The 14,491-nt window shown below is 30.7% G+C and overlaps 1 protein-coding gene across 2 annotated transcripts; it reads right to left on the reverse strand.

Moving 5' to 3' along the window:
• Positions 1-1,421: 1,421 nt before the first annotated feature.
• On the reverse strand, positions 1,422-10,462 carry LOC130891686 (juvenile hormone esterase-like). Of its 2 annotated transcripts, XM_057796562.1 has the most exons (11): positions 10,348-10,462; positions 8,150-8,287; positions 7,943-8,092; positions 7,517-7,670; positions 5,292-5,477; positions 4,703-4,902; positions 4,230-4,407; positions 3,780-3,946; positions 2,811-2,940; positions 2,599-2,740; positions 1,422-1,645 (listed from the first exon to the last, which is right to left on the reverse strand). In XM_057796562.1, exons 1-11 carry the CDS (start codon positions 10,396-10,398, stop codon positions 1,459-1,461), a joined length of 1,683 nt encoding a protein of 560 aa, XP_057652545.1. In that variant the 5' UTR covers positions 10,399-10,462; the 3' UTR covers positions 1,422-1,458. The 2 variants fall into 2 exon arrangements, with proteins under 2 accessions (XP_057652545.1, XP_057652546.1); XM_057796563.1 differs by lacking the exons at positions 1,422-1,645; positions 2,599-2,740; positions 2,811-2,940 and adding an exon at positions 3,282-3,706.
• Between the last annotated feature and the right edge of the window lie 4,029 nt (positions 10,463-14,491).

The following is a 14,491-nucleotide window of genomic DNA, read 5'->3' on the forward strand; positions in this document are numbered from 1 at the left end:
AGAAATTAATTTGTTATCGACATGCCACTCAGTTTGAAGAGTTTGAAATATCAGTCTCGAGCTTCAAAATTTTTGTTTGGTGATTTTATTCCTTATACTCGCTAATAAGTATTTTCTAATACTAGTATGAATTTGCTTTTTATATGTGATGTTTAAGCAAGTGCTTTTCTAGTTTTTGTTTTTGAATTGCTTAACTGAAATTTTTGATTACTCTTTCCGGAAATTTGTATGTTTATCTTATTTGTGTAACATAAAGGAATAGAAAAGAGTTGAACACATTTGTGGCTATATAGGTTTTGAAGATGTTAATTTAATTTTTGGATGTGTGATAGTATTAGCATTTTTTGTAACCAAAGCCCGTTTCTTCTTTCGTTCTCATACGTATTTCTCATTTTATTTTGTTCCACAGCTCTGCAGCCCCCGTTTGGAGTAATGAAAAGATAACTAAACCACCAACGTCTACACCACCATCAATGATAACAGCTCTTTTAAACTAGACCATAGTTGAGAGTTGCAAGTATCCTTTAATTCAGACTGAATACTCCTTTCTGAGAAAAAGTCTGCAATCAAAGCCTTTAATATTACAATGGCTGAAGGGCTGAAGAAAAAGAGGAAAAAGGACAAATATAAATATAAATAAAAATAATATCAAGATCAATTCTTTGTAAATATATTGGAGTTGTATTATATATTCATTGTCATCTTCTTCATTGTCCATTGCAGATAAATTGCCTGTTCGCTTTCTTTACGTTCTTCTCATTGTCTCGCTTCACTTCCTGTCTATCACCTTCCCTTCCCAAATCGTCTCCCATTTTTGCCATCTCCTTAAGCATCCTTGCCTTTGCTGTAGCTAGTATAATTTCAGTGGAAATTATCGGCCTTATTATTGCCTTCTGGCTTTTGTTTTGATTCGGATGTATTTGTTTCGCCAAATTGAATTATTAAGTCGTGCTGTAGCAACCCTTATTTGCAGGAATTTTTACACATGCAAAAGTGGTTTATCTCCTATGAAATAATTTGAAACATGAATGATGAATTTACGTTATACACATGAAAATGTGATAAAATATTATCTCTTCATCGGTGACTTCCACGAGGTTGTGACCAAGTGCGCATTATCAACTGTCACTACATAGTTCTCTCTGTATATATCTGAAGTTCTGGTTTCCTTCAGATATATATAAATAATAAGTGAAGTTTGATAATCAATAGATTATTGATAATTTAAAGTGAAGTTTGTAGAATATATATATGTAGAAACTGTAGAATTTAGTCCAAGTAGTTAATACTATTTTCAACAGTCAACAAATATCGAATTCTATCCATAAAAAAACAGAAACAAAATTAAACTTCATTTATAATTATTAACATCGTACAAATTATCAATATTTGGGGTATTATCTAAATAAATACAATACTGGTTATCATAATACAAGTTATCATTTACTCTAAATTTGTTCAAAATGTGTCAAACGGCTTAACAGCCATCGTTTCATAAAAATTCACCAGCTTTGGATAGACGTCTCCTTTAGGATTTCTTTTGATACTCATTGTATCATTTATGTCTAAATATTTGAAGTCATCGAAGTTAACTGTAGGCCATATGACGTTGTCAAAAAGTTCAGATAGTTGGGGTGTTGGGTTCCTGAAAAAATTACTATAGTTATTACACCCAATTAGGAGTTCAACTTCTCATATTATTCTCATGTTATTCCGGAATGACTATTCCGGAATAACTGTGACGTAAATGCAGAAATTTGGCAGGATTTTTATTCAATTACCCTAATTTCAACACCATTAGTCCATATACGTCAATTTTTTTCTAAAAATTGCACTCTATTCTAGTAGACAAAAACTGTAGTCGTTTACCATTTTCATCGATTTTAGAAAATTTGCGCGACTGAAAATATAAAAAGGAAAAAAAGAAAAACTTTTATACTGTACTGTACTAATATGAGTCCGGAAAATGGCACTTTACGGTATCCCTGTACTTTACAGTATTTTTAAATTCTCCCAAACCCGTTTGAAATAATTAGAAATAAAAAATCTTTGTTTACAATGTTACCTTAGTGACTGTTAATTTTTATTTTTTTAAATAAATTTTCAAATATGACATTTTATATTTTAATATAATTTTGCTTTTTATTTAAAACCGGTAGTAGTATGAAAGAAAAACATAATACGATATACGTCCGTGAAGTTGTTATTACGGTACTTGATTAGATATTCTTGACTCGGCTCCTTTGTCGCCTCGTCCATAAACATCTATCTCGTACCCTACTAAATCGCTTCCCGGACCTAAATAACTATAAAGGTATTGTATCAAAAGCATACATTTATGTAAGGCCAGCTGGCGTCAAGTGAAAGTCAATTGCTCTCCTGTGTATTGTGTGAAGATTTTTTCCAATTTGACACATTTTTGCAGTTACATCATTATTTTTCCGGAACAGCAATATCACCTTCCCAAATTTTATTACATTTTTGTCTACCACACAATATCAGACCACAATTTTTTAACTACAAATCTAGTTTTTTGATGGTGCTAATGGATCCAGTTTTTTTTGTATAAAAAATCTTGAAATATATATTAATACTCACAAATATTTGACAAAATTTGTTATAAGTGTTCGAAATCTAATACTAGCAATTACATCTGCCTCTGAATAATTCTCTAGCGTGATTTTTTTGAAGTTTGTCCATAGATAATGATTGTCATCAGAGTGTCCAGTTCTATCAGCACCTTAAATGTATAAATAAATCTCTAATTATGATGGATATGCGATAATTTTGTGTTGAAAGAGAAATCTCACCATCTATATTTGGTCTGATCCCACCAAGCAATCCACTATAGGAGAATTGATAGAAATAGACTCTGCTGAATTTCGATTGAATCTTTGCGTGTGTGATAATCGGCATATTAAATGATATGTCACTAAAAAGCTACAAATAATACAGTTCAATCAACAATAATTAAGTAAATGTTATAATCATTGTTATAAAAATAATGAGTAGCACTTTGAAATGTGTACAAAGTGTCAATTTGAAAAGGTACTACTGTCTTTATGTAGGGTTGTCTCCAAAATTTCCGACTTCGAATTGAGGATGACAGCACTTGAGTAGTTGAGTAACATGTTTGCAGATGTGTCTCCATGTTCTTACTAAAATCTCAGACATTCAGTTGGATTCCGCCGGATAAGTGAGTCGTCGTTGTGAATATTTTTCTAAAAAATTAAATATCGAGCTGTCATCAAATATTTGTTTTTGAGAAACAATCCGCTTACGCAAATAAAAGAAGAGTTACATTCTACGTATGGAGACTCTGTACCATCATTTATAACCGTAAAATTTTGGTTAGCTGATTTCAAACGTCGCCGTATCAGCTTGACTGACGGCGAGCGTTCGGGATGGCCCAAAACTGCGACAACCAGCTTGAAGTTGGAGAGGTAGAAGACGCTATTGTCATATATTCACTGAATAAACATGGATCACCCACTACACTGATGGAACGAAGGAAGAATCAAGACAATGGATTGCTTCAAAAAAGGCAAAGATGGTTACAACGACTGGAAAAGTAAGTTAGTACGGGGGTTCTCTTTTAGCCGAGATAATAGAGCATGGTTTACTTGAGTCTCGTCCAATTACATTGCGGCTTACTAGACCCTATGCGCTCTCTCGATTGAGTAATAAATGTAGTTGGGCTTCAGCACTTGTATATAACAAAAAAAATCCCATGTTTTCGATTTCGTCTTCAATTCTGTTCAAACTATAGAAATACTTACCCTTACCGCGAGTCCTGGATTATCATGTAGTAATCCGTCAGTGTATATACGTCGTAGAGTCTCACCCGCTTCTCTTTTCGCTAAACGGTCTTCAATATGCATATTTTTGTTAATAAGCATTGAAAGATCGTTATCATATTGTTGCAGCTTTGACAGAAAATAAGGGTCTAAAAAAGTAATACATTGTTTGAACAAAAACGAAACAATGGTATCTTAATATTCCAAGCAAGCAGAATTTGGTGCTTCGAGCAAAAATATTTGCTTTTCGCGAAGTTTTCGGCAGATTCTTTGTAAATGAAACTACTTATTTTCATTTATGTATATTCTATGAACAAATGTTGTGAATCATAGTTGAATTTGTATATAAAATTGATGTTACATGATTGAATTTTATTAAAAATGGAATAGTTCATATTCTTGACGATGTTTAGAAAAAATTATATATCTCACCATTAGCTTTAGAAATCAATTCTTCAGATGTGATGCCAATCATAAGTGGAACTTTACTCAATTTTCCATTTTCTAGGGCCATAAACTGTTTCTCAGTTATAAATGCTTTCGGATGTGCAGGTTCAACTGTAGGTGTAAACCAAAATCCTTGTAGTATTTGGTCGTTTTCAATAGATTCCTGCAACCAATAGTAGATGTCATTTAATTATTCAATAATAGAAACTCAAATATTGATTTATGACCTGAGAATTATATTAGTATAAATAAACTTCATAGTAATAAAATAGACAAGAAATTATTTTATTTCTTTCCATGTTATGTACTTTGTTTGGACTTCAATCTAAGTTACAGAATTATTCCAGATACTAGCAATATTGATATTATATAAGAACAATCCAGAATAGTGTTAATATATCTGCTCCAAATATTTGTCAGAATCAATGAAAATTCATAATAGAACAAATTGAATATACCTTAAAACTTGCTGCAACTCTGTTAATATCACTAGCTGGTTTACTTCTTAAAATTTTCAATAGATCTTGAGAAGTATTGGTATTTTTAAAATTGTTATCTAAACCACACCCCACTTTATATGCTATTTCATTATGGTCTCTTTGAAATGACCAAGGAGTCAACATTGAGCCACTTTGAGCTATTGCAGCTCTAAATAAACCTGAAAATTGAGCTTGTGTATCAAATTTCTCAGTAAATAAAATAATTGTCAATATATATATATATATATATATATATATATATATATATATATATATATATATATATATATATATATATATATATATTGACATAAAACCCTTAAAATTCTTCAATATACTTAACATTAAGATACTTCTACCAATTTCGATTAATAAATGCAACAATGAGATTTACTTTTATGTTTAGATTATGAAGAATATCTTGTCATTTAATTCCAAGCGTAGGAATCGAATAATATTTCTCTCTAAGTTTACAAAAAAAACACAAAACATGATAGAATACACTTTTAAGAATAGATGCATTTAGAAGAAATGAAGATAATAATTATTTATTAACAAAAGAACTTACTGGCTGATTCTTTATTCAAGAGATGAAAAGTAACAGATGCTGCACCTGCACTTTGTCCAAATAGAGTAACTTCTTGAGGATTGCCTCCAAAATATTTAATGTTATTTTTCACCCATTTTAAAGCAAGCTGCTGATCTTTTAATCCAAAATTACCAGGTATTATCTCATCTCCAGTAGTCAGGAAGCCTGAAAATGAAATTTCAATGCAGATATAACTAAAATTGAAATGTGAAACAATCCATTTTTGGAATTTGAATCCTATTAATTCTTAGATCCGTATATTTATTTCCATCTATAGTGATTTCTTCATTTCCGAAATTAGATGAAAGAGAAATTAATTAATGGAAAGATCACCAAATAAGGATATGAAGCTAATATTTCAGTAGAAAATGAGGTCTCTTCTAAAAATTGTAAGTTTTTAGACAAAAGATATCGAAATAAAATGGAAATATTATTTTGAATCATCTTAGATTATTTAACACACAAAAATACAAGGATTTATTGATATCTAGTTAGCCTATACCAGTTCCATGTATAAACAAAATATTGCGTTACCATAACAACGAACAATAACTTATTAGAAGTGTCAGAGTAAAGTTTGACATCAAAAAATTAAACCAGAGTAACGCAATAAGTTAAAAGAAAAAAGATGTCAACCGAAATTGTGAGAATCGAAAAATTGGAGTATCGAGCCATCATCAAGTACCAGTATTTAAAAGGGCTAAGAGGTAAGCAGATTTACGAAGATATGCTTAATATCCGTGGTGATCAATGTCCTTGTCCGTATGCGATCGTGAAAATTAGACTGCAAGCTTCAAAAGAGGTAAATTTTCCATTGAACATGATGACCGATCGGGAAGGCCAGTTTCTGTGTCAGTCCCCGAAAATATCAATACAATTCATGACCTGATTTTATCAGACCGTCGAATTGAGCTAAAACGGATATCTGAAGGACTGAATATTTCATACGAACGCGTTCATCATATAGTTCACGTAAATTTCACGTAAATTGTTGCAAAATGGATCACCAAATGTTTGAATGTTGACCAAAAGCGTGCAAGGGTAGAAGCATTGCGATCGATCTGTGCTCGATTTGAAAACGATGTAGACTTCTTGAACCGAATTGTTACTATGGATGAGACTTGGGTACATTTCTACGATCCAGAAACAAAGCAATAATCGATGGAGTGGCGACACTCTGGTTCTCCAAGACCTAAGAAGTTTCGAGTCAAAAATATGCTGGAAAAGTTCTTGCTTCAGTTTTTTGGGATTGCCATGGAGTAATCATGATTGATTTTTTGGATAAGGGTAGAACAATAACTGGTGATAACTATTCGACACTACTAATGACTCTACGGGAAAAAATTAAAGAGAAAAGATGCGGAAAGCTATCCAAAGGAGTTTTGTTTTTGCAGGACAACGCCCCTATACACAAATCTCATGTTGCCATACAAAAAATTCGTGATTTAGGATTTGAATTACTAGAACACTCCCCTTATTCACCGGATTTGGCTCTGTCCGACTATCATCTCTTTCTTAAACTGAAAAAAAGTTTTAAAGGTCGTATATTTTCTTCTAACGAGTAGGTAATAAAAGCTGTGGAGGTCTCGTTTGGAGAACAAGAAGAAACATTGTTTTTAAAAGGTCTAGAGACGTTGCAGGATCGCTGTAATAAATGTATCTAATTAAGAGGAAAATATGTTGAGTAATAAAATATTTTGACATTGAAATTTTGTTTGGTTCTATAGTAGGCTAAGAATTTTTCAATATATCCTCGTATATAACTGTTTATATTTAAAAACAATGCATCATTGAAATTATAAAAAATATGATTGCCAAATTCTGCACATACTTTATTGTAGAACATTATGGATAAAATGATAAAGAAGTTTCGAGTCCGGCGTTTTACAATAATAAATGAATTTTCAAGTATTCATTCATGATTTGTAATGTTTTTTGTTCATTATCGAGTTTTCTGCTTTTTTATTGAAAGTTTTATGGATCGCAGACTTAATAATAAACCCATACATATCCTTTCACAAGTTTGAACAGTATGTTGCTTTGTGGTTTGTCACTGGCACAAGTAAAATGTGTCATGTTTTTTTTAAAATTAAAAATAGAATATAAGAAAAACTCTAGTTCTCTTCTTTTTCTTCATCATTAATATTTCGATAATCTTAATATTTCTCTCTAGTTACCCACCATACTTACATATTCGTACTTACCAAACGGCCCCAAACGGTAATTGGGAGTAACAAGAATTATATTATGTTCCATAAAATAATGAGGTCCAAAAAAATCAAAGTTTCCCGAACCTGATACAAATCCACCTCCGTGGATATAAATTAGCACAGGTAGTGAAGAGTTGTTAGAAGGATTCTAAAAAACAAGATATAAATTGAAGTGCATGTTTATATATATAAAAAAATATTATTTATGCCTATGGTCTAATTGTGCTTGAGTTTGAAAGTAAGTAAATTAATTTGTTTTTCAATTCACAATTTCTTGAAAAAAGTAAAATGAAAAATTGAATTTCGGGCATTGTATAATTGAATTGAAACAGTTTATAAAAAAGCTTCAAAATCATCACTATCCCCCAAATATCATATACACAATTAAAGTATTGGTTATAAAAGTTATAAGAATCCTACTTTTGGGGTATATACGTTCAAATATAAACAATCTTCAGTTTCCATTTCTTCTAGAAGCTCTAAACCCAACATATTATTTTGTTGATAACAAATTTTATTACTTTTGGTAGCATCTAGGATACCTTTCCATTTTTCGGCAGGTTCTGGATCCTAAAATCGAGGAAATTTAATTCAAAAGCTATGAAGATAATGATAAATATATATTACCGCAAAACGTAGATTTCCTATTGGAGGTTTTGCATAAGGTACTTGCTGAAAAGCGTAAAAGGTGGTTCCATGTAAGCCGTACTCTTTTGTTCCCATTATTAGACCACTTGGAGTTTGTAGCAGAATTTTTTCACCATACTAGAATATAGGAACATAAATCCTTTATCTATTATTAGTAATTATAATTATCACTTGTTAAAACTGCAGTTTAACAAAAATTATTTAAAAAAAGTTGGTCATGCTATTTTTCCTGCGTAATCCTAATAGGTTTTATCCAGGTATCGAATGGGACCTTTTGTGTTTGAAATTTGCATTTTTTACGATAAATTCAAATACGTCGATAGATTCCAAAATATTACAGATAAGGTTTTGAACATAATTAGGACTATTTCACCTTTTTTTTAAATCTCATATCTGTATATATATATATATATATATATATATACATATATAGATTTATATACAGATTGTATATAAATGAGATTTAAAAATTGATATTAATTCTGGTTTAAAATTACATATCATATAAAATTGAGATCACTTCTGGTATCAGTATTAAAATATATTTAGTAATCAGTTGGTAAGTGTCGTGTTAGTTTTCGGTCTTGCGGTTGCCTTTTAAGTTGATTTGCTGCTAGTTCATTAAATGTTTGTCTAGTCTATGGTTATATATTTCTGTATAGTTGGTTGATTGTTCATCCATCGTTTCAATATGCAAATCTTTGACAATTTTTGCAACTGAGGCTCGTAGAAACTGGCAGATTAATTTGGTTCAATTACTCTTGCATTAAAATCATTTCCTTATTCTCAAATTGTTAGATTACAGTGAATGATAATTTTCAACAAGAATTGATCAATTTTCACTATGATTTTTTTTACAAATAGGTTTTAATCTAAATAAGTCAAAAGTTAAAAAAAAACAATTTCATATTTTTCAATGATTTGGTTATATTTTATGAGAAAGATAATGAAGAAATATTGTTCAACATAATTTGTCATTAACAACGCCATTTGTTGAATTTTGGAAACAGGAAGTAATCGAAGGGAGCCAAACTAAGTGGATATCTCAGATTAAGCAATAAATTGTGACGCAGTTTTTGGCAACAAAAGCGTATAGTTGGTTGAATTAACAGACGCAATGATAGGTTAAAACTCTTTTCTTTAACAAAGTTATGCATTTAATTAGCATTATATTGAACATTTATTGTTTTCATTTTCCTAAATAATCAATAAAGATCACATCTTCATAATCCCGAGCAACTGTGGCTGGAGAATACGGTTTTTTGGTGTGTTGGAACCGCATACCTCGAATGAAGTCCATTATTACTATTTTGAAATATTCACGGAAACATGCACATGATTAAATATATCCAAACATTCGTTTGCATTTTTAATACTATCAAATAACAACTAAAATCAAGACGATTTATCAAGAAAAACATATAAAAAGTTCTAAGAAAGAAAAGTTGAACAAAATTATAATTATAAATATGAAATATTTGTTGAGTTGGTTGAGTTCTAAATTTGAAATTTCTACCGACAATTGAATGTGATATTTGGAAACTGATAAAAATTTCGTTCTGGGCTAGTATCCGGAATCACCTGATATATCTGTTCCATGATCATAGTTTACTAAAAGCCCTATAGATGCCCCAATAGTGGAAGATTGACTGAAGTCGGCATTTTAAAATTATGTCAGATTATTTCAAATATCACAATACATTTGAGAATTTGGTAATGATTTAATTCTATCTGCCTTAATATATTTTAATATTTTATTTACAACCATATATGCAATGCTGTCATCACTAACGTCGTTGAAAGCTAGAAAGTGTCTTAGTACACACCCCTACTTCCTGCCCTCATTTCACGAGATCATAGCTAACCTCGACGCTTCGCGTCTTGTTTATCTATATCTAATCTCTCGACAGTAATGAAATTCATCCCACCTCGGTGTGTAATAATCTATATTTCAGTATGGTAACAGATTTCTTTTTTCCAAACATGGCTGTAGTCGAATACATACACAATTTATCTTAAATTACACTTATAAATTGTTCAATTAGCACTCCCTCGAATTTTTTTGTTATAACTACCCAACAGTTTTCTTACTGTGACTAATGAAACTCGGAATATTTCTAATTATTGTTATTTTCAATTGGAAAATTTCTATATAATTGAATATAAAAATCACTCACCACACATAATAAAATACCTAAAAAAACACCAAAATTAATTATAAAATACATTTTTTTCAAATAAATGTTTCACAAGAAAATGATTCAATCTATCCAAGTATATGAAACTAATAGTGTCAATTTGCTATTATTTTTCATATTTATACAAAAACGTAATATTTATCTCACAATTTTTAAATTAAGCAATGCTGAAGTATGCCGTAAATTGAAATTTAAAAATATAAAATCATAATTTTCAACTTTTATCAATGAAATATTACAAAATTTGTTAACATTATAAACGAAAGAGAATTCATCGATTCACGAAATTGTAGATATTCAAATCAACAAAACTTCTAGCAGATTATAATTATTTCGAAAATGTGTTGATATGCGACATGTTAGAATATCTCTTCGATAATTTATTGAGGTACTGAAACTTTTTTAAATAGATCATTAGTTACAGGAGATATTTTTAGATCGATAAGAAATTTGAGCTAGAGCATCAAAATAGACTTTAGTAAATGGATTGAATAACTTTCCAGGATACCATTAATATTAATATGATTTTATTTAATTAAAAATATCGGTAATTATCTAAAAATCATCTCCCACCACCTATCATTTTGTCACTTTTTCCATACCTACGATGTTTTGTGCTATAGTCCCGGCAGTCTAAAATAGTCGCGTGTTTAACTGGAAAAGTTGGCTGCATTCAATCTAGCGCAAAGCCTAATACACTAGATAGATGCCTAGTAAATAGCTTTTTTTCACGAACTATCCAGTTTTTCAGGACGATTTGAACCGGATCAGAATATACTATAATAGAGTGCATGTGATTTTGTATAGTATGGGAGTTATTTTCAACTTAATTAATAACAATAGATTCTGTCGATATTCAAACAAAGAAAAATAGATTTAATAACGTACGGTAGCCAATAACCAAATATTATTATGGAAAAAACTATAGTAAGTAGAGGAAACAGTTAAAGCAAAATATATGTGCTAAAAATGGTTGGATTTGTCATTGAAAATACAAAAATGCATTTTTTTTATTACAAAATTCGTATCAACCGTATACTGGTTATTAGCGATTCAGTAAAAATCTTTTATCTACAGATATTTGTCAAATTAAGTTCTTATCGAGATCTGTTTAAGGTTATTTTTAAGGTAAGTAATATTTAGGTCCTAAGATTTCACACGTATTGCTCCGAGTGGTAGATTTGATGAGGATCTTTCTGAGTTGAAAGATGGACATTCTGCGATTATGTGTTTTATAGTCAATTCGCAATTGCAGCTACATTTTGGTTCAGGTTTCGCATCATATAAGTAGCTAAGGGTCAGTCGCGTATGGCCTAGACGGAGACGCGTTAGAAGAACTTTTTTTCTGCGATTTTTTTGTAGTATTTACCATGGTTTTACTGAGTCTTTCACTTCACGAAGTTTATGTGTTGACGTTGCTTTCCAATTCATTGAGCAATTTACGCTTTAGAATTGATTTAAGATCGGCAGTAGTTGAAAAGTTCACGCACTCCGCACTATCTCTATTTACAGCTTCCTTAGCGGCCAGGTCTGCCTCTTCGTTTCCTTTTATTCCATTGTGTGAGGGATCCAACAAAATGCTACTTTTTTGTTGTTGTCTTGTATATATTTCAGTTGCTGCTTGATTGCTAAGGAATTTATGGTGTGAATTTTTTGAAGAGTTTGGATTAAGCTAAGGGGTTCGTTTGATGACGCGGCGATGTGTGTAGTGCGATGTACTGCATATAATTAAGCAGTGAAAATGGATGGGGTTGGAGGTACTCTTAGCATATATTTGGAGGTTGGTGTACCGTATTGAGAGTTCGATGCGTCTGTGTAAATGTTGAGTATGTTATTAAAGTGTCCTTCGATTAGCGTATGGGAATTTGGTACTTTCTATTGTCCATGGTGGAGTCTGAGAAGATTCGATAGGAACAAAAATTCATTGTTTGTTTTTCCTGCCTACTTTTTGGTGGCAATAAAAGTTGTATAAAAATAAGGATCGGCGATATATATGAGGCATTCAATAATTTTAAAATGTGTCTCTAGGATCAACCAATATTATGACTCAATAAGCTTTTATCCTTGGTTAAATATACGAAGGCATAATAAAAATATATTGAATAATAGGGGAATATGGTCAAAAATTATTAATTGTACTTTATTCTGTGATGCATTTGAATTAGCTTTCCGCTGATTAGTTGAAAGCGCGACAATAATAATGTCATATTATAAAAACTATAATTTGTGATCAAGGTCTTTCTCTGTACTTGTATTTATATTTTTACTCTTATTGAATAGTTACTTGTGACTTACACATTTACAACAAATTTCTATACCAATCGGCTATTTTATAAAAATATAAACAAAAGAAATTACCCATCTAATTGCATTTATCATTTAAGTAATTCGAACGTAGACCATAATCAGGTTAAACCGATCCTAGTTTTCTAAATTCCTTATATAATAGGCTTAAGTTCTTGTATCTATGATATACTTAAATATGTAATTGAAAACATTTTTGAGTGAATTATTCTTTCAGCATCGATGACTGTTTTATCATCTTTAATACTAGCAATTTTCAAAATGGAACAATGGACATTATTATTTCAGAAACTTGAGGAGTAGCCCTCGTATTTATTATAAAACAGATCTCAGTTTCTGTATCATTCTCATCACTGTATTTTAGTGCGTTTTATTTGTTCCATAATAGATAATTATTCTATATTTAGTTTCAAAACAAATACAAAAAAAGTCTTACGTAATTACTTGCAAACCGAATCTATCTTACAAAACATCAAACGTCAATGAATACGTAGATATTTGCGCAAAGATAATATATACAGTGCGTTTCGTATAATTTTTGTCGACCCGACAACGCTGCATAATTTAGTTAAGACTTCGGTGTGTCAACCGTCGAGAAGTGAAGATTTTAATGTTTTAACAAGGTTCTTTTTTATTATTTTAACCCGTGAGAAAGGTATTTCTCACAAAACAATAATTCTTCTTCTTTGAATACATCTTTAAATTGTTAACAAATACGTAAAAGTTATTTACAAAATTTAAATACTTTTTCTAATGTTAAATAATACGACATCTACTTTTTAAAAAATTTTTTTATGTTTCTTACCAATTATTAATGGAGATTCGTTTATGAAAACAAAATTTAAATACCTGTAATTAAAGTTCACAGAAATTATGGGTGAAGCAAACAAAAAGGGCACGCAGTTTGAATACAAAAACCTCTGTAACCTCTTATAAATCGACTCAACATATTAGTTAATGTAATGGTCTGAAGCGCTTCAATGCTAGACACGTACCAGAAGACCTGAATCTTTTGCAAAAACAACGTCGAGTAGGGCTCTCGAAAGAGGTGTCTAAAAATGTAAATGAAGATCTTTTATCCATCAATTGCATCATTACTGGAAAGTATTTCGCAGCTAACATAATTAAAATAAAATTGTAGATAAACAAACCTTTCTGAGTGAGTAGTGTAAAAAACAGTATACAAAAACTATAACGGCTCTCCAGTTAGACGAATACATCACTGTGGTACCGTTTGACAAAGAAGTACTAGAAAATCGGCCACAACTCGATGAATGTGGTTCCCCTGGCTGGGGAACTCTTCTAATGTGAGCCTCATATAGAACCTTGAGAGCTTATATAACGAGGTATGAAACAACAGTTAATTGAAAATATCACCAGAAAAGACACTCCTAACGTGCAAAAGGCTGCTCTGATATCTAGGAGCTATGATTGTAGCAAATTACGGCTGTACTTAATATTAACAACAATTTTATCAGATTTGTGTTAATATATGTTTGATATTAATACACAAATAAATTGCTTTCTTGCGTGAAATCTTATTTATATGATTGTAATATTACACTCTCATCAATAAAAATTACCCACATACTCTCATCGATGAAAAATTCTTACAATTATTTTTTCAGTTAAACTTATAAATTATATGTTTTTTAAATCGTACAAATTCAAAAATACGTGTGAAATTATTTGGAATTGAGGCGAGCAGAATAGGTGCAGCGTTTAGTTACACAGTTGAATAATAAGAAAACTTTTTAAAAAACGGCATGCAAATCTTATTTCTCTTCATTTATTTATATTAATGGTAATGGAACGGCTC

The sequence above is a fragment of the Diorhabda carinulata genome, chromosome 3 (genome assembly GCF_026250575.1).
Source record: "Diorhabda carinulata isolate Delta chromosome 3, icDioCari1.1, whole genome shotgun sequence".
Classification (NCBI taxonomy): domain Eukaryota; kingdom Metazoa; phylum Arthropoda; class Insecta; order Coleoptera; family Chrysomelidae; genus Diorhabda; species Diorhabda carinulata.